Source organism: Dermacentor silvarum, chromosome 5, assembly GCF_013339745.2.
Source record: "Dermacentor silvarum isolate Dsil-2018 chromosome 5, BIME_Dsil_1.4, whole genome shotgun sequence".
Lineage (NCBI taxonomy): Eukaryota > Metazoa > Arthropoda > Arachnida > Ixodida > Ixodidae > Dermacentor > Dermacentor silvarum.
This window is the reverse complement of record NC_051158.1, coordinates 11,901,042-11,921,868: the sequence shown is the minus strand read 5'-3', so window position 1 is coordinate 11,921,868 and position 20,827 is coordinate 11,901,042. Positions and strand designations below refer to the sequence as shown.

The 20,827-nt window shown below is 46.6% G+C and overlaps 2 protein-coding genes across 2 annotated transcripts in view; one reads left to right on the top strand and one right to left on the bottom strand.

The window, feature by feature from the left end:
• Window positions 1-678: 678 nt before the first annotated feature.
• On the bottom strand, window positions 679-5,975 carry LOC119452886 (ADP-ribosylation factor-like protein 16). The gene is made up of 2 exons (XM_037714836.2): window positions 2,293-5,975; window positions 679-1,300 (listed from the first exon to the last, which is right to left on the bottom strand). The coding sequence occupies exon 1, from the start codon at window positions 5,452-5,454 to the stop codon at window positions 4,939-4,941; it is 516 nt and encodes a 171-aa protein (XP_037570764.1). The 5' UTR covers window positions 5,455-5,975; the 3' UTR covers window positions 679-1,300; window positions 2,293-4,938.
• Window positions 5,976-6,921: 946 nt separating this feature from the next.
• LOC119452885 (ras-related protein Rab-40B-like) overlaps window positions 6,922-20,827 on the top strand; it is a 45,977-nt gene continuing 32,071 nt past the window's right edge. The window contains exon 1 of the mRNA XM_037714835.2: window positions 6,922-7,172. The gene's annotated coding sequence lies outside the window, so the exon portion shown is untranslated. The remainder of the gene's footprint in view (window positions 7,173-20,827) is intronic.

The following is a 20,827-nucleotide window of genomic DNA, read 5'->3' as shown; positions in this document are numbered from 1 at the left end:
TCCAAGTAGCAAGCTGTCATAAAGCAGAGTGCACAGGCCTGTTATCTAGGAGGGGCTGGCTGTCCACAGCTCCAGTAAGCCGACAATCCGCGAATGGTTAAAAGGTCACGGACTATATGCTTCTCCCGTGGCGACAATATACTTATAGCGCCATCGCGAAAATAACGTCTCCCGGCCACTATGGCGTCTGAGTAAACATTGCGTAAGGACTGTGTTCCAGAGCCACCGGCAGCGCTGCGTTGTCGTCACTATTTCGCGCTGCTGGTTCAGAGGCGAAGCCGATCCACAAGCTCACGAGCTTCGCGATCGGTTCACCGCTGTCGTTGTCGGTCACCATGTTGAAGTCACTGTCCTACGCCACGTCACCTCTGACGTCATCTGCCTGATCGACTGGCACGGCGACAAGTTCACCCAGCAGGCATGCAGGAGTTGGCCTCGGATGACTCCAAGTCGTTGTACCTCCTGTAACCAACAACGTTGTTACTTTTATTACGACAGCAATTATATGGACATTCAAGCCGCATTTCCGCCGTCGCCGCGATAGGTACCGCTTTTCTAAAATACTCTTTTGACGACGACTTGGAGCACTGGGTATGTGCCGCTATCTGTGCTGGTCTTCAATGAACCTCTCTGATGCCAACTGGGAGCACTGGTATTTGCCAATAGGTGTGTGCTACCTTCAATGAACGTCTTTGACGCCAACTTGGGTAACTAAGTATGTGCCACTGGGAATGTGCCTCTCTACAATCACGAAATAGATCCCCTAAATCCCTCCGATGCCCAGCGGAATCGCACCCATGTCACAAGGGTTCCTCAAGGACAGCAACCAGACGCATTAGCAGGCTGCACCACAAATGCACTAGATACGCGCCGCTCTTCAATGAACCTCTCACCAACTTCGCTCACCGAGTATGTGCCACTGAGTGCGCGGAAAGCGAGAGAACAATTCATTGGCAGGCAATAGCTCGCCATGCTTCTTGTCTGATTGATTGAAACTTTTGTTAGAAAGGATGGCCTGTGGCCTAAGATGGGGGTAAAGGATCAGGTGAAAGGAAGGATGCCTGCCTCCTTAGCAAAGCATAGCAAAGCATAAATTTTTCTGGTGGTGTCTCCTTGTGGTGCGATGCAGTCGTCGTATGATGCCACCCTTAGAGGTCGGGTATGCTTGGCCCCGAGGCTGGCTGTGGCAGGTCAGGACCAGACCAAATGTTTGAGATCGACGTCGATCGTAGGTAGGATACTTGGGGCATCCCACTTGTGTTCCTTTTCACTTGCTCAGAACATCCGCTGTAATGGATGCCTTAGCTCTTGCATGGTATAATTTTTTAACTGCGCTAACACGCACTGACAAGGACGAGGCAGACAAGACGTGCGCAGACTCACAACTGAATGTTTAATGGGTGAAAATGACATATACACAGAGAAAAATGAACACATCTGATTGCCAATACAACCATGGATACGTTGACGTCACACAGTAGCATCTAAAAACGCCATTTCGCAATCAGCTAGTGACACCGAAGGTTCGCTTACACACCCACGTGTAGTTTTTATCTTAAATGCCTCAAACAGTTCCCTAGTACTACGGTCCCTATGACGGTACAAAATTCTAGTTTGTTTAAGAAGTGGGAGGCAAGTTTCCTTGTTTAGTTTTTTACAGCCATTACAATGCTTAGCCACGTGGGAATAACCATCTGAAGTGCTGTTTGTTTTATGTTCTTTCAGCCGAACGTTAATACACCTAGCCGTCTGGCTGATGTATACACACCCACAAGAAAAAGGAAATTCATACACAACTGCGCAGGCACAGGGGACCATGGTTGACCCTTGCTTATGCTCAATCTTGCAGACAAAAGGGCTGTGGTTAGATGCCCTGTCAATTACATTCATTACTCTAGCACATAAACGCGACATTTTCTGAGGGGCTGAGAATACGACGCTGACCCCATACCGCTACGCTACATTCTTCAGATTGTGTGCAACTTTGTGCTGGTACGGAATCACAGCAAACGCTCTTTTTTCTTTATTAGTGCAGGGTGAGTGCACACCACTACTTTTAACTTTCCTTACTAGTTTCTCACATGTTGCTCCAATTACAAATTTTGGGCATCCAGCATTCGTCAGCCTAGTCACTTGGAAACTGATACTTTCCGTTTCTACGCCGGGGCATGACTTCTGTAGTGCTGCATCTATGCACGACAAGGCAATTCCACTCTTTACAAGCGTTAGCGTTAGCGCAGTTAAAAAATTATACCATGCATGTCAACCAACTAGCCCGACTTGGAGCTCTACCTTAGCTCTTGCCTTGTGGATGAGAACATTTGCTGCTCTGGGAATGGGAGGAAGGATGCTAGGAATGGACTCCTGTAGTAGAGCCTTCCTTTCTCGTTTCGGAAGCCACGTGCAGACTTATCAGCAATGCCACTAGATGTCGCTACGTGTCCAGGCGCACAATGGCACGCACTGGCGCGCCATTGCATCGTGAAGGCCACACGCAGGCTTCGCAGTGGCGGCACTAGATGGCGTCGAGTATTCTTAGGAATTGTGAACGAGGTATGCCACTACAGTACACGCCTCATGCATAACTTGTTTCGACGGTGGCAATACGCTCTGTTGCTACACTGACTCAATACTAACGCATTAACCTCGGCAGTCATCGTGAGATTGGTTCTGCCACAATTCTTTGTGCGCAAATTTCTGCACTTCTTCCTATATGGAAATTGACTATTTGTTTGCTCAAAAGTCAGTGCTTGCATTCTATGAATTGCAAAATTGAAGCCATATTTCAATACTGCAACTTTTGACATAACAGAAAATAATGGACACTGTGATGTTTATGCAGTGTGTTGCCAGCCAAACAGCAGTAACCACAATCCAAAACATAACAATTGCAAGCACACACAATCTATTTACATGAGTGTCTCAATATATGTATAGTATAGTTTTTATAAGAAGGTTTTTATGTATAAGCATTCAGACTCATAGACATTTTCAGAACACAATATATGCAGGAAAAAGGGAAATTGGGTTTGTTTGCACCTAAGGATACTGCCTAGAGATAAGATGCCCTGCTTAGTCATAAGAAAAAAAATTATCGGCTGTACATTCCAAAGCCACAGTCTGGCTGCGAGAGGTACTGCAGTTTATGGTTTCCTGGATACACAAAACCTTCAAATAAATACTTTATAGTCATTCAGTCATACGCATCGGCAACTAATTCACGAAATTTTTTGCTGTTAGCCCTCACAAATTGTCAAAGGTTAATTTACCTAGAGCCTAAAACAATGACGAAAGAACTTAAACAATTTTTTGTTTGCTTTTCATTGTAAAATTTTTGTGTCACCCTCCTGTGCCAGTTTAGAGGACATTCGTTTCAACGTGAAGTTGTTTAACTTTTTCTGTTTGTGTATTCTCTGTATGCTTAAACAAAAACAGTATGACATGATTAATTCGCTTATGATCTTTTCTTGTAAATAAAAAAAAAGGAGGGCACTTTCAGGAAGTGCATTGGTGCATTATGGTCAGAGCAGCACACTATTTCTGACATGACATACTGGAGCCTTAGTCGTAGCTTACCCGATACTGGACAAAAAGCGACACAGAGCATACACACACGCATGGCAACTAATGAACAAGAGGGCCTGCTGAACTAAAAATGAACTTCACTAAGGTTGCACATTGGGCTTGTTGGTATGACATACTGAAGCCTTAGGTGTAGCACACCCAGTGTCGGATGCACTACGCCAAAGACCTCAGTATGTTGTACCGACAAGTGCAATGTGCAACCTTCTAATATGACATGATTAGCAGTGACCAATACAAGCCAAACAAGGAAAGTCTCAGGCTGAAGCCAATGCTTCAACAAGGGGACAAGTGCCTTTGTTGAAATGTTGGCTCTGGCCTCGGGCATCCTTTGTTTGACCAATTCAAGCCTCCATGTTACTGTGAAACTGTCGTGTTAAATAACATGACTAGGGCATGTAACCATGGTCAGACAGCCATTTCAAATGTGCCACTTTACCATTTGTTCCTCAAGTACAACATCTCTTATTCTCCACAAGAGCAAATAAATACTATAGTGCTAAATCTGTGAAGAGTGCACGTACGGAAGTGCCAAACATTGGAAATCTTTGCAATGTCCAGAAATGTGACTCACTACTGTGACAAATCAAGCAGCAGTTCGCACACCTTTACACATTTTAGTGTACTTGAAAAAAAATATATATGTATATACATGCCAGACATCATGGGGTGCTTATAGAATGAAATCGTTTTAAAGGTTCTGCACATGACGTTGCAAACAAATTTGAGACATGACAGTAGTTTAAGAGCACAGTAAAAGTACGGATCTCCCGATTGTATGCAAACAAAGACATAAGATTTCAAGCAGCATCTAGACGGGTCAGATCAGTCTGTTATGGTGCAACAGAAACATGTTCTTGCGTGTTCGTTAGCCTTGTAGGAGGTCATCAACAAAGTAGACATAATCAAGTTATATGTGACTGTTCAACATGTTACAAGTATGCACAACCTGTTTATGGTGACGCCAAAGAACCGCACATGAATCAGCACAGACCAACCGTAATGTGACTGGAAATTTCACAGGGTATCAGTTACCAGTACAAGTACTGACGGGACAGTGGGAGGATGCGCACAGCTGAGGAAAAGGTATGCATAAATATGTATATAAACATATACAGGAGCACAATGAGCCATTCTTTGGAATCATCATGACCTGTACGCAAATGACTCATGTGACTCATCAAAGAGCATTCATTCCACACAAATCATCCTAATGTCCCAATGGCTGCTGTGCTGCTGCGCATGATGCATAATACAAGCACTCAGCTAACACGGCTTCTGTGTCTAATGAGAGGTGCTCGACAACCAACATGCCAACGAATGGGCATAGTTAAAGGGCGGTTTCAGTGCTTAGTGTCAGCCTGTCGGAATGCGTGACAGCCACTCAATAATCTCGTCCATGCCGTAACCCGTCAAAGAGCTTGTTTCCACTGTTGCTATGTCCTGTGCAGCAGCACTAAGCACATCGGCAAGCCTCATCGCATCCTTGTACTCCTCCAATGGAACGGCCTGGTTGGCGTCAGTTTTGCTAAAGACCAACAAGAAGGGGACATTCTTTAGGTTCTCGAGGGTGAGCAGGTCCAGAAGTGTGACATAAGTCTCACCGAACTGGAACACGTTCGAAGAATCGGCCACGAACATAAGACCCGTGGCGTCCGTAGTCTGTTGGTGCAGAAATGGCGCCATTTCACCGCCCACTTCGCGCACCTGACACATTTTGTTCTTAGAAATTTTCAGCAGCGTCATGTTGACACCTATCGTCGGCCGCGTGTCCCGCAACTCAACATTTCTTCCCTTACCTGTCAGACGCTGCTCTAGGCATTTCAGAAGCGCTGTTTTGCCAGAGCCCTTGGGACCGACGCAGACGATCATCTTATGAGCGTGAACCTTCTTCCGATTGGAAGCACTTATTGAATCTTGACATCAGAATGTAAAAGCTTCTTAAGTGTGCACTATAATGTAAAATGCACGTTTAACAAATGTGAGTTCATTACTGCTTGCAAGGCAAAATTTCACATAAATCAGAAGCTAAAATTTTGTTCCCGACAACCACATCCAAAGTGTGACAAACAATGTACTGACACAGCTCTGTAGAGATAGGTCACTTGCACAGCACAAGGAACTTGCGCACGCTGAATCTGACCCACGTCCCCCGTTTCAGAGCTTCGTAGGCAGGCTCAGTGACCAAGAGGCCACATTGATCAACTTCGGTCAGCCCAGCGCGACAGACATTCTCGCTGAATTGTATCACTTGAAGCCATTACGTTCTGCGGCGACGCTCGATTCCGCACCATCCCCGCACAAGATCTTCGCCTTTGCTTGAAAACGCCGCTGGAATGCTTCACTACAAGCACTCCGTGCTTTCAGGTTAATCACTCGTAATACCCAGTCCCCGTTTCAAGTCGCCTCCGCCAGTTGACCAATGTGGAAAGTCTTGAGTTTCGAGAGGATGAAGTTGAAGACGCATTTGTGAGCCACCTGCTCGCTTACAGCCTTGGAGGCATCTTTGCCGGCGTACCTGAGGATAGCGTCACCGCCGGGGTGTTCACTCACGTACTTGGTCACGTCGTACACCTCCCCTCGAAACAGTATCCATGCGTCGCCCTTAGCGCTGTGCTTCTCCAGCTCTTGCCGAGTGATCGTAGTCATTAGCGGCGGCGACGCAGTGTCGTGGAGCGACAACGTGTTGTGTACAACCTCGGCAGTTATGCGGGCCGTGCGACAACCGTTGCTAGGTGCTCCGAATCGTTGCGATCGAAGGCGACCGGCGAGCGCGAAGTGACATCAGAAACATATCACAAGCAAAAATCTCGGACGTCTCCTCTTCGAAAAGCAGTTATCTATTTTCTGTGGAGGCTGCCATCTTGAATACCAGTGTTGTGAGCCGACTACGCGTAATCGCCTGGCTTTAACCTCAAGCAATAAAAAGTACAGTTTTTGTCCAAAACGACGCCAAACCCGCCGTCTAGAGTGCGCCACCCATCATGTATTAAGAGTATGCAAGAACACATTCAAAATATTCAAAATGAAAAGGTTGCACAAATAAGGTAGCAAAATGTAGGCTTTGTGAAGTTGTGCGAATTGGGGCATGTTGTGCGTGGACGTATGTTCATTTCCCTAATTGGGGGACAAAAGAACATAAGGGGTGTATTGTGCATGAGATTTATTAAGTATAGCAATATATTTTATATAAATGATTTTTTTTTTTTTTTTTGCAGTCACTTGCAGTCGCGGCGGCGAATGTAACAACGAGGCAAACCGAAACCGCGACAGGCCAAATTTTCGTTCTTCAAGTCCACTTCGCGGTCGTCTTCAGCCAGAAGTCAGAAAGCCAAGCCGCAATCCAAAAGCTCATATGTGTGTCGTTTGGTATCAAGTTTTAGCGAGCGTGTTGTACGCCAATTCGGGTCAGTTTTTTGGGCCCGAAATCGTTCGTGCGTGTTCTACTTTGCTCCGGGATACGCTTTTCGGGGAGAGGAGCATCCAACGAGTGACTTTACGCGAATCGCGGCTTTGTTATTCTCTGTCGCGCACAAGATTTCGCGGGAGCTACCGCAGCGGAGAATGCTTCTGTTCTGGAACGAACCACGGTGAGTACTGCTCCCTTCAGCTATCGAGAGAGCTCTTCTTCGCTTCGAAGCTCGTGACAGCGTCGCAAAGGCTCGGCCCGTGCTGCTTAGCAAGCGGCCGCTGTTACCATGCATACCGCCCGTTGTTTACGGAGCCTGGTAAAGCGACGTGCAATATTGGGCGGACGTTACGTTTCGCGTTCGCTCCACCGTAGTCGTTGCTAGGCCTACTTCGCACGACGGACGCGTCGAGCGCTACGACGCTCGTTTTTTCCGCGCGTTCTTTATTTTTCTCTTTTCTTTACGGCGATGTAACAGCGTGTTTACGTCGCTCGCATGCCCGCAACGCGCTTCATTCGGCGTAATAAGCTGCCGCTAATTTCACCGCTTTTATTTGGCGCCTGCGGCGCGCGCGGCTTGTAACCGCGGTTGGGATCGGCGTGTTTATTTTGGACGCGGTTGCGGCGGCGGCCGGGATGGGACGGGCCAGGAGGGTGAAAATATTTTCGACCTACGTCACGATGCCGGCCGAAGCAAGCGCTTGGGCGAGCCCCTCGACCATCTGTCACGAAGGCGTGTGTGTGTTTTCGGCGACGTAGGCGGCACTCCCATATCCTCACCGATTCGGATGCAGCAGCTGCAAATCTCGGAGCGACTGGTGCCGACACTCGTTTACATATTTGTGAAACCTCTGGGTGGATCTCCGCATAAACGTGCGGCTCTTATCGCGACTTCCGCTCGCTTTCTTTGTTATGTTTGGTCGTCCGGAGTCCGTGCCCGTCTGAATTGCCTCGATCGTTGCTTTACCTTATTTCTTTTTGCTTTTCCTGCGTTCTCGGGAAAGTTGCGATGTGTCCAGAATGCTATACAGGAAGCAGCTCAGCGTTTCAGTGGCCGTGAAAGTAACGGCTCGCGGCGGTGTGCATTCTTGGCTCGCTTGTGTGAAGTAATCGCGCGTGCAAATTGGATTTCCAGTCGCGTTTATTTTTGCGCGGCGAGAAAGGATATTTTGTTGTTTTCCTCCTTCTAGCAGGTGTTTACGCGGAGTGCTCGTTGAACTTGCTATCCGATGGCTGGATTACGATGGCGTTTTGTTGAACGTCGCGGCGATATTTCGATGGTTTCGAGTGTTGGCGCTCAGTGGGATGTCATTTGCGATTCTGGGCATGCGGCATTTTTGTTTTTGTTTTTTACCACACACCAAGAGCAGAAAAGCCTTCAGTCTGGTTTGCGCAACGTTGGTTTTCGATGGCTACCCGTCTGCTTGTCACCTTACGATCGCTTTCTTTTCAAACGGCCATGATAGCGCGCTTTATGCCGAACGTGTTTCGTCTTCCATTGAAATATTGCCAATTAGCTTTCCTAACATTTCACGGTACGAAATGTGGTGTGGTGACAGCATAGTTAACGACCTGCGTGTTGAGAAAAATTCACGCTCCGCACCATTGGCATTTGTGGCATTCTGCTTGTAAGTGCAAGGTCGCGGGTTGGAATCCGCCTGCATTGTGAAGCTCAAACTTTCATATAGTTAGGTTCTCGTAAAGGACACCATGTGGCAATATAATTTTTTTTTTTTTTTTTAAAGTGGGAGGACAGACCATCCATTACGACGTACGTATTACTAATAGTAACTATTGCTAAGAAAATTACGCATATTACATGCCGATACGACCACTTTCTTAGTAATGGCCTACCAACAAGTTCACATTGTCATGGTGATGAAAATGGTAGCCATATACGCTGAAAACCCACTCTGTGCATAGATGCCCCGGCCAACAAGAAAGTAAATGGTACTAATAGTAAAAGTATGAACGAAGAACGACATTACTTTATTGGAAGGTTCCCGAACATTGACCAAGGAACTATTTATTAATCACGTTTATATTCGTGTTAATGGTTAAACAGGGCTGCTATGCGAAGGGAAATGAAACGTGTTAATCCTAGTTCTCGCAAACAAATAGGTGAGTTCAGTGCTCCCTCTTGCAAGTAGTGATCAACTGTTCGTTTTATATTTCATCAGCGCGAAAGGGGCCTGCGTGAGAACTATACTGTACAAATAGGTTAAAAGCGTACGCCTGCTAAGTGACGTAGAGCAGTTGTGCAATAGCTCTCAGCGTTCAACTGCACGCAGCTGACAGGTTAACTCTTTCCGTATCATGGGAAAAAATAGGTGTTGTTTGTATGCTACGGCAGATGTTTCCTGCTGAAGGAACTACTGCACTCAATATTTAATGTAATACATAAACAGAAAGCAAAATGAACGCACTCTTCGCGCATAAAAGTTTTATTAACGAGATGTACGTCCTAAAAGAGATATAAATTGTTAAAATCAAGGTTGCGCGGTAAAATTGAACAAAGTTTGTAAAGACACGCGTGTATCTACTAAGAAAGAAATGTTACGAAAATTATGAGATATACAAAATGTATTGCCGTCTATTAGGCACTATCTCCGAAAAAAAATCAATTTTTCATTGAACAAGTATTTCGCTACAAAAATTCAACTGCAAGCACTACAGTTGGGCGTGCCGGGCTGCGGCCGCCGATGTTCCGGGCGGGTTTGCGTCGTCGTCGCTTTCAGACTCAAAAGTCCGACGAAAAGTCAGCGTCCTCTGACTCGCTGCTATTCGATGTATCGATAAGATCAGCCGCAGAGGCAGCGGAATCGCGATATCTGCGATCTCCCGAAGCGCGCGCGCCGTTTCCGGGGCCGGACATTTTTGCGTTCTGCTTTGACGATCGCGAAACTTCGAAGCGCGTTTAAGCATCACCGCCTCGCAGGAAAAAAAAAGAAAAAAAAAAAACGAACTGCTTAGAAAACTAAAATATAGATCTCCTCCACGTCCGATAGCGCAGTATGTCCGTGAGCGGCGCGGAAGGCCTCGAAAGCGGCGTTTCAAACCATCGATAGAGGGCTAACCATGCCCAATGGGCGCGGTACGAAGTTACAGGAGTACATACAGACCTATAGCACTTTAGACTAATTATTATTTCTATTTGCGTTAAATAAAGGCTCAAGCCCTCTAAACCATAGAAAAAACAAAAAACATACTGGCAAGCGTGTGGACTGCCCTAAATAGTTAACCATAACGGGTCTTCCTATATCGGTTTCGGTTTCGATCACGTGAAAATGGTTCCATCGTGACGTCATATTATGCACTGACACGCTTCGTTTCTGCAATAGCTGCGGCTGCCACACGTGACCGAAGCCGCGGGAAACGCGCGCAGTACTTATTTATTTTTTTTTTCTTCGAGAAATTTTATCATCCTCTGTTTACGTCCACTGCAGAACGAACGCCTCTGGCAGCGATCTCCACTTATATACCCCTGTCTTGTGCTAGCGGATTCCAAATTGTGCCTCCAAATTTCCTCATCCCGCCATGCACTTAGTTCTCTGTTGTGCTGCGCTTCCATTTCCTCGGCACCCATTCTGTAGCTCTAATAGACCTTACAGTTTGAAAGTGCAATAATTACTAGAAGGAACACTGCCGCTATAGTGATAGTGGATGAGGGGTTCTTATGAATTTGTCTAAACTTCGTCCATCTGGCTTCAAACGGCTTCGTGACATTGTAACTCATTTTAAACAAAGTGCTGCGTAATAAATAATTCAATAATCATTTTAAAAATTGTCCGGCGGCAGCATATTCGCGTTGAGAACGAAGTTAGCTGGCGCGTTTCGCTTTGGCCAAACTCGACAGGCCGAAGAACCGCTGCAATTAATAGCGATTTCGCGTGTTCGCAGTTGCGTCCTCTGCACTCACAGAGAAGCATAGATTGCTCTGAAATTTAGGACACTGAAGGCAGCTAGATAAAGCGTAATAAAGAAAGCCACGGAAACGTTCTGAATCCACATGCACTGATATCAGACAAATCGATGTACTATCTATCATTCGCATGGTGCGCTATGCAGGGCTATAGTTTTCCCTCTAGTAATTATTGCAGGAAACTCTGATAGACCACCTGTTATCCGCCATACGGATTACGTGGCCTGCCCAGCTCCATATCTCCCTTTTAATATCAACTATTAAGGGTATCGGCTAACCCTGTTTGCTGTCAAATCCACACCGCTCTCTTCCTGTCTCCTTACGTTGGGCCTTTCATTTTTTTGGTTTCATTCCATCATACCTGTCGGCGTTGCCACGTGACGTAAGCGAAAAATGCTGTCATGACGTCATCATAATCTGTCACGGCGTCGTCATAATGCAAATGACGCCAGCTTAAAGGCGTTTTGAGACCAAATTCACAACTATCTCTTGTTTCTCATAATTCGTACTTGCAAATTGTCATACTTCCATATAGCCGCATTTCGATGGAGGCGAAATGCAAAAACGCCCGTGTGCGTGCGTTGTAGTGCACGTTAAAGAATCACAGGTGGTCAAAATTAACCCGCAGCCCTCCACTACGGCGTGCCTCGTAATCAGTACTGGTTTTGGCACGTAAAACCCCAGAAAGAAGATGTGAGAGAAGCATGTGATATGTTTTCACAACTTAAAAAACATTGTGAAAAAATTGGTAATCAAAAACGTAATTTCAGTATTATTTAGGCGTGTGCATGGGTGTAGTACTTTCTTTTCCGAGAACGAATCGAATAATGCCAGAAGCGAATCGAATATGAAACACTTCTCGAATAGTTCTCTAATAAGGAATCGTCATTTTCTCTATCACTATATACCGATCTTTGCATCCTAGTATGTTCACAACGTTGGCAAGTTTCTGTCAGTACATTGCGCATGTTAAATAGTTGTTTACTAAAAGCACAAATAGAGCATTAGCAGCGAATGAGCGGTTTATGCGGAAATGTTTGTCTCCCTGAGTGGCGTAACGTGCTCCGCTATGAATTCTCATATTTTTGTGTCTACTATGTGGTCGCCGTGGTGAAGTTTATGTCAACTTCGCTACATTATTTTAAAATATTTTATCGCGCGTTATAGGCGATTAGAAAACTATTAGATATTCGTCTTGACGAAACTAGCGACTATACTTGATTCTAAGACCGAATCGAATAGGGCAATTTTAGATTTGCCATCGGGAACTTTCAAATGTTCGCACACCTAGTACTACTCCTAAGGCGTGTACGCCAGGTGTTGCGTTTAATGGATACGGTGAGTCCCACGGGAAAGCTACTCGTATCATTGATGCCATGCAGCTTCGCGCGCGCCCGCTTCACTGGTTGTTGCACGCTGTTGAGATTGTCGATATGTATTTGCTTTGACCAGAAGTCTCTGTTGAGTGGTGTCAAGTTGTTTGCCACGAACAGAAAAACTGGAGAGCTGTTGTTATCTTAAGTCAAACAGCAGTATAGCATGACTTTAGTGAGCGAAAGTACAAATGTCCCGATAAACTCGACGGCGGCACCGTGAAGCGGCGCCATCGGACTTGATCACGTGATTGCTGTTCCGCTCAAATCGTTAAGCACCGATGGTATCAGTAATGAAGCGCGAAACCGTCAGATTTCTTTCGAATGCGCCCTCATTGTTTCTTGCCGGCGTGAAAAGTTTGCGGGTTCATTAGGCATGGGTATACACCGCGAAGAAGTTGATATTTATGTTCCGCAGCCAGCAAAGCCGTATACGCGGTTGCGTTATTCGTATAAACTGCGAAAGCTGGAAATGAGAACAGGGGAGGCATCGTGGCCAGGCAGCTGCAGGTCGATTGTTCGGCTTTGTACAAGTAGTAAATTGCACTTCTACAATAAGAGAAAGACACCGCCTATATCGCCAGACAACGCTTGGTACGCCAAAACAGGCGCAAAAATAATAATAAAAAAAAACGAAAAACGGGCGACGCCGCTTTAATGTTGCCGCACCAGCATGCTGTGACGTCATGGATTTTTGACTACATGTTCTAGAGCCTAGTTAATTGTTTATGGCTAAACGTGGACTCTATTGCATTGTAAAGGTAATGAAGATTGCATCCGGCAAGTTTCTGCTCCGACGAAGCCCAAATACGAAAAAAAGTACTTTGAAATTCGTTATATCGCACTGACGTATGCAGTAGCGCTTGGCTTTCGACGCGAAATTAAAAAGCTCAGCTTTTGGCCGTTATTTTCTCTGATAATTAACCTATTGTCGCAAAATGAAAGAAGACAGTTTTTCAAGGAGTACTTTTGCCTGCAGCCGAAGCTGATTTAGCGTTTCTCTGTTATATATTAAGGAGGCTCGCAGTGCGATAAAAGGTGCGCCGTGTTTAGCTTCGCGTGTTGTGCGTGTTTTGTACCGTGTTTATCTCGCCTGTCTGCTGGGTCTGCATCAAAAAGCAAACTGTGAACAAACACCGCAGCAATCTCGAGGGCCGCGATTGCTCGGCTGAATGTTAGTTTAGCGCTCCCGTCTCGCCACTTTGGTTTGGCGTGGCGTGATGGCGCTGCTGCTGGCGAGCTTTAGGCTGTGTTCCATTACTCGCCTTAGACGGCAAAGTATAGACGGCTAAGCGGACAGCGGCCATCTTAAGTCTCGTTCCATTTCTCACGAAGACGTCAGAGTAGACAGTCTCGCGAAGACAGCAAGATGGCGACTGAGACGGACGCTTGGAAGCTCGACGGGAAGGTCGTCTGCGCACACGAAAACGTCCTCACAGACGTGTTTCCGTGCAATGCTGTTACCCGAAGCATGACGGCCAACGTGACCTTTGTTTATTATTATATTATAGTGTTAAAATATTGACTAAACTGCGTAGCAGTGCCGCTCTCTCTCTTATTCTAACCCTTCTTTTTTCTTTGTAGTAAATTCAACTTTCCTGCGCCGTTACTATAGCTCCGGCTGCTAAGATCTTACCGATCTTATTAACAAGCCGTTAGTATAGCTTTTCGTTAGTAACTGACGCGAACTTTTAGCCACCAAGAGTGTGTAAAAATTTGGAGGACGCTTAAGCTTCGCCTTTAAGAGTGGAACGCGATAGCATTCAAAGATGCTTATCAGGCTTTTTTTCACGTATATTCAAATTACAATCCGATGCTAGCACGTCTGTAAGTTGTGGTTAAGTAGTACTTTACGATTTTTCTGACGGACTTTAGCATTGCGCCACGCGGGAGGGCCTGCGCGGTCGGGGTGGTTCGGGATGATTATTTCCGCCAGCGACGCCGGCGAGCCCACGCCGACACCGACGCCGGATTTTCTGCGACACGGGGCCCTTAACGCTGTCGCGTTAATAAGCGCGGTGGCTCTCTCATTTCGTCGGGCGACGGCAGAGCAAGGCTGTTTCTGAAGCGCAGCTCGTAGATCTCCCGTCTCAGCAAACGACGCGATTAATATAGAGTGCGCGCGGCTCCCGTGGGAAGCCGTGCTCGGGTCCTTTATTAATTCCGTGAGCCGGGCCTCCATCTACTAAGTGGCTGTTAACCCGTGCGCCGTGCGCCTGGCTCGTCTGTAGAGGCGATGGCCTGTCCATGGATCTTGGTCGTGTTGTCTGTCATTCCCAGGCGGCTGCTGCTCGCTCGCGTATGAAGTCTCGCTTTGTTTTCATTGATTCATGGGGTTTAACGTCTCCGAGCGACAGTGGGGTTGTGATATAGACGCGGTTATAGTAGAGGGCTCCGGTTTAATTTTGACCACCGGAAGGTTCTTTATACGTGCAGCTGAACCTAAGTACGCGGGCGAGTTTTGGCTTCTATAGTTGGCCGGGATTTTTCGTGCCCGCGTGCGCGACTTTTGCTCAGACAAAAATGTGGGCCGATCACGGAGACAGTGCAAAGAAGCGGGAAACGCACAGTGTGCTACTTCTCCAAGAGGCATCACAAGACGTCATCGGGTGACATCATCACTAGCCGAAGACGTCATCGCGTGACGTCATGTTTGACGTGATCGCGTCATCAGGCGATATCGCGACGTGACGATGCCGTTATCACGTAACGTTTGAGGTGATGACGTGATCGTGTTTCGTCATCGTGTCAAACGTGACGTCGCCACTTGGTCACGTGAGTTTAGGTACCATCGGATGTTAACGCCGGATCTTTCGATTCACGGGCCGTATAATGATTTCGTATTTATAAAGAGTACCCCCCTCGGCAGTTGTAGTGGCGGTTTTCCACAGCCGCGATCGCTGGACATCCACGTGCAGGTTCGGGATGACGGGTCCCCCCCCCCCCCCCCCCCTTTTCTTTTCTTTTTTTTTTTTTTTTTTTTTTTTTTGCGTTTCGTCTCCACTGGGAAGCTGCCTCCGAGAATCGCACAGGCGCGCCGTTGTAGTCTCTGAGTCCACGCTTGTGTTCGGCAACTTCACGCCATAGCCGCTGCACCTCCGCGACGGGTCGGCACAAATTTTTGGCACGTTGACTTCATTGTTCTGCAATTCTTAATGATTGCAAGTGGCCTCTCCTATGTCGTCTATATATATAAGCACAGACACACTTCATCATCTTTCTCGCGGCGGCTCGTCTCTTGAGCATCTCTAGATGATATCGTAATAATATATATATATATATATATATATATATATATATGTTTGACTTAACTTTAGCCAAACTTTAAAAATATGCAAATGCTACGTAGCTGCACAGAACCAAGGTAATGTTTGCCGTCGCTTGGAGGTACTGAGAGTAGTCTTCGCATTCAGCCTAATTAGATAATTAGTCGTAATTAATTAATCAACTTCTCAATTATTATAGATGGATGAAAAGTGTCAGTGAGAAGATTGTAGAGCAACATCAGAAACTCTCGATACAGCTTACTGTTGCTCAATACGTGCTACGTAAAAGTGTTTTTCCGAGCGTAGCATTTGCATATCTTTAAAGTTTGGCTAAAGTTAAGTGAAACGCTGCGTATACAACCTTGTATTTGTGTAATTTTGTAGTTTCAGTGAGTGTACACAGACATTATACTTCATATAGTCTGTTTCATTGTTCTTCTCCCTTTATGTATATTTCTGCGCATAACTTTCGTGTAATATTATTTGTAATTAGCAGTTATATTTATCGCTGGGATTGTGTTTCATTGTGAGCAAAATGATGCACTGTATTAGACCACGCATTTCGTCTCGTAGTTTATTTTGTGTGACTGTAATTGCGGAGTGCCCGCTGTACATCCGTTTGTATTACGCACCGAACACTCGTCTGAATGTACAGTGTGACGAGGAACTTTAATTAAGCGATGGCTAACACTGCCTTTCTTTTCTCGCCCGCCACCTTAGGTTTCTTCCCTGAAACAGAAGTATACAAGTGAACTGTACCGATTCGGGAGGTGGTGTCCGTGCTACGTACTTCTTATTTGCCGATAATCAATTAGCTGTGTCGGAGTAAACGTTGTAGAAATCAATTACGTCATGTCGAGCAGGTGCAGGAACTTACGGGGTGCGCCGTTGCTTGCCACCTGCATTATTTTCTTTCGTCTATCCTGGCTAATACACTGGGTCTCTCAGCGAACACTTCCAAAAATTTTTAAGGGTTGCCTGTGGCAGATAGCACAATTCTAGTTCATGAGCTGGTTACTTGCACAAGAAATTGAAATGCGTAATCGAATAATTAAGAAAAATTAACTAATTAGTTTTTTTAACTGATAACCTTATGGCCCATATTGCAATTTACAAATTCTAGCCGTGGAGTTTGCAAGGCGGATCCACTTGAAACGAATTCTCAGGACGACACCAGTTTCGATATATTAATTGCCGAACTTTGCGGAGAAATGCATTGGCGTTCCAGTTACTTTTGTACTTGAGTGCATCAAATGAGGTTTTGTATACCAAGCCTCCTTTCCCGGTATCACAGCCACCGCTTTACGATTGCAGACGCGCAGCGCCTACTAATAGAGCTCAACTTATTGCTTTCTAGTGTCACTTTAAATGAGGGGTAGGGGGGTGGAGTTGAGGCTATGAAATATCGTTTTGCCGTGCGCCAGCCGTCATGTTTTGAAGAATTGATAGCTCTGTGTCCGCAACGCGAACTACCGGACAGAAATGGGCTTTGCGCGTGCTTTTTAGTCTGTATTATTAGTTCACATTACGTCTGTCGTGGGTAATGACGTGATTTTTTTTTTTTTTTTGCTTCGGATGAATAATTTGCGGTCATTTCTTTTTTTTTTTTTTTTTTTTTTCAGGAGAGATAGAAATACAATGGATGTTGGCGCGGTGAGGCAGATTGACGGCGGTGTAATTTCTGCTGCGTGCTGTGCGGGCGGTAATTTATTCGTTGATGGCGGCTGGTTACAGTACCGGTCTCTCCTTTTTCTTTTTTTTTGAGATAAATAAAGTTAACGAAACGTGAGAACCCGAACAGTCGTCCTCCATCTAGGTCGCTTGCTCGGTTGTCTTTGTGTTTTACCTGCGCTAATATCGGCTGACCGCGCTTTTATGTCCCGAATGTTTTAAGAGGGCAAAAAGAAGAAAAAAAAAGGGGGTATGTGCGTGGGCGGGGGGGGGGGGGGACCAGTGGTGTGTAACGGCGTTCTTTAGCGCGCTCCGCCGGAGCAGTAGTGGGGAGGGGGGAACGTACTTTATACGTGCGCGATGGGCAGGGTCTGGCGGAATAGGCCGAAATAAAACGCTGTTCGGGCTTCTTTCTTTCTCCCTCCGCCGTTCGCTCACCTGCTTTCCCGTCCGCGTGTTGTGTATTTTGGACGCTCTTTTATATTGTCCGCCATTCCTATATGCGGCACGCTATCTCATTCTGTCGTGTTTCGTTTTCGGCTTCTTTTGTGTGTGTGTGTGTGTGTGTGTGTGTGTGTGTGTGTGTGTGTGTGTGTGTGTGTGTGTGTGTGTGTGTGTGTGTGTGTGCTGTATACGTGTTTCTGTACAGTTCTCGTGCCGTTCTGGTCGGCCACTGTCCGCTATGTCGGGGGGGGGGGGGGGGGGGCGTTGCGCAACGAATGAGGTTTGAGGCAGGGGGGTGGGGGCAGGGGCGGTGATTACTCAAGGTGCGCTCAAGCGGGCGGAGAAATAGAGCGGATACGCGGTAAATGCGACGCGACTGACGCACTGAGAAGGAGCGAAAGACGGAGCAAAAAAAAAAAAAAAAAGAAAAAATGGCGCAAGCCCTTAACTAGAAAGTGCGATTTTTTCTTTTTTTTTTGTATTCTACATCTTTTTTGTTTGTTCTTTCTGTCTATGGTGGGCGCGTGCCCGCGCTGTAAGCCACGTCTCCGTGCGCCAGCGCGTGTTTTTCGAGGCATGACGGAGGCGCGCACTGGCCCACTTTTTTTTACCTCGCTTTGCGCGGATATACGTGCGATTTTGCTGCCGCCGCCGGTGCGTAGGCGGCTTCGGCAACGCAGCGTTCCGCTGTGTGGGCGACACGAAGCGGTTTTCTTTTTTTTTTTTTTTTCTTGGGGGGCGCCGCGCTCTGTCACGCTGCTGTAAACTTGCTCGAATAAATTCTCAACAAGGTGGACTGCTGGGCGAAATGATTAGCGCTGAGAGGACGGTTAAGTCGTGACATCGATAAGACCGGCATGCTCACTGATGAGTACGCTCAGTCATGGCCACACCTCACGGGCGCGATGTGGCGAAGGGTTTGAGTGGACGCAAGCATTGAGCTGAGTGACTGCCCACGAATGTGAGGTAACGTGCGAACATGAGTACTACCTGTAAGTGTCCATTGTTTGCGATAGTTAACCCGTGAGTGAGTGCCGGTGAGTATGAATGTGAGTGAATGTACGTTTATACTGCCGACCTGTGGCGGTGACATCACAGCGCTAGCGCACTGTGTTGTCGCATGTTACCTTTGTCCTCGTCTCCTTCGCTCTACTACAGGTATTCCCAGTATGGCAGACCAACTAGCCCGGACTACGACCTTGATCGAGCTGCGCGAGTTGGAGTGCCGACATAGCATTTTCGTTATCTTGCTTTCCTTTTAGAGCGCAGCTCTTAGGCGCCCGTTCCTGCGGCGAGCGGCGGCGGCGGCGTAACCGAGCGAACGAACGCAGCGAAAGATGAAAGCGAACGCGGATCGCCGGGAGGAGGGGGATGAAAGACGCGAAGATCGAGGGTGCAGCGGAACCATATGAGGCGGAAAGCGAAGGAGGGTGTGGCGAAAGCGTGAGAAGAAAAGCGTAGTGCGCGGCGACGATGGCTACGAGATGGCGCCAGAGTAGCGCGCGTCCTCTGGGAGGTCTGTCTGCGGCGGCTGCTGCGAATCGCGCCCACGCGTCACCCGTGCGCTGGCTCTCGCGATCCTCCAGGTTAGCGAGGCATTCGCGCCACACTTCGCACCGTTTTGCAACGTGCCGCACGAGACAGATTGTCCGAGCCAGCCAGTATATCGCGTAATGAAAGCATGTATACAGCTGCGCTCAAATTTCGCATTAGGGAGTGTCCTGATCGCCGGTGAATTTATAACAGCGACGCTGTTTAAGCCGTCCGTTAGTCCGTTAGTTGTCCACAAAAAATGTGGGTCGATCCTGGCGGTAGTGCAGAAAGGGTTCAAACGTAATTGGCACATACCCCTGTGAACTAACGAAGCGGACCCTGGCTAAGTCTAGTTAAGCATGGTTGGGACTACTTAAGCTTAGCATCGATAGCCAATCAATAGTTAATCGATCAATAATCACTAAATTCCGGAAAATGCTGGGGATGACTTGGTAGTGCTTAGCCTAGCCCAAATACGTAGCGATTACCTTGCGATAGACAATAGCTAATCTATAATGGACCAATAATAAATAAATTCTAGAAAATGCTGGGGTTGACTTGGTATTGCTTCGCCTAGCCCAAAAGCCAGGACTATAGCTAGGTGCCCATCAGCTCCGCTGTCTCTTTAGCATTGCGCCTCCAGTGCGAGCTACGCTAATTTTTTTTTTTTGTGTGTATGTGTGTTAATTGTAATCCCTCTGAACCTTAGAAAATATATTGTCTAGCGTCAGAGCGGGCCAAAATAATTTTTTATAATGCTTGTGTCTGCGGACCAGTCGATTCGCGGTACGCGAAAAGTGGATACGTCATGATACACTGCCTCACTCTGTTCCTACATAGGATCGCCCACGCCAGCGTAACCAGAGGAAATGCGCGCAGCCAGTCTCGTTCATGTTTTTCTGAGCATGCAACGTCGTCATGCCTATACAACCTTACTGCTACACGTCGGCGGCACGACTTTGGTACCAAATAAAGTCAAACCTGTCGATGCTCCTTTGGGATTCATTTTACTTCTCGTCAGTTGCTGTTCAGCGCCTGTCCTGGTAGACCATCCCGAACACAGTCAAATTCCGTTATGTCAAACTCTGCAGTTGGCAGGGTTTAGAGACAATCACAGAGGCCGTTGTGTGCAGCACCCTGGGCCAATCAGAGACTGACAAAAAGTGGCGAATTCTACAGTATGGCGGAATTTGACAATGTTCAGGATATTACCACCCCTGATGTGCTTCTCTCTTGTGTTGACGTTCCCCTTTGCGCTGCAAGCAATATAATAATAATAATAATAATAATAATAATAATAATAATAATAATAATAATAATAATAATAATAATAAATAAAGGACTCGCTAACGGCGACACGAGCCTTTCTGTTCGTGCAGTGAGTTTTTCTCGCGCGATATTCCTGTTTACGCCAATGCTATACGCTGTTCTCGCATTCGTGTAAACGCGGCTTTGGACTATAATATAGCGGAATTAAAATTAAAGTATATAATTCTGGGATTTTACGTTTCGATCAGCAGCGATCTGATTATGAGGCACGCCGTAGTGGGGGATTCGCGGTTAATTTTGACCCCCTGGCGTTCTTTATCGTGCACCTCAAAGTACACGAGCGTTTTTGATTTTTATT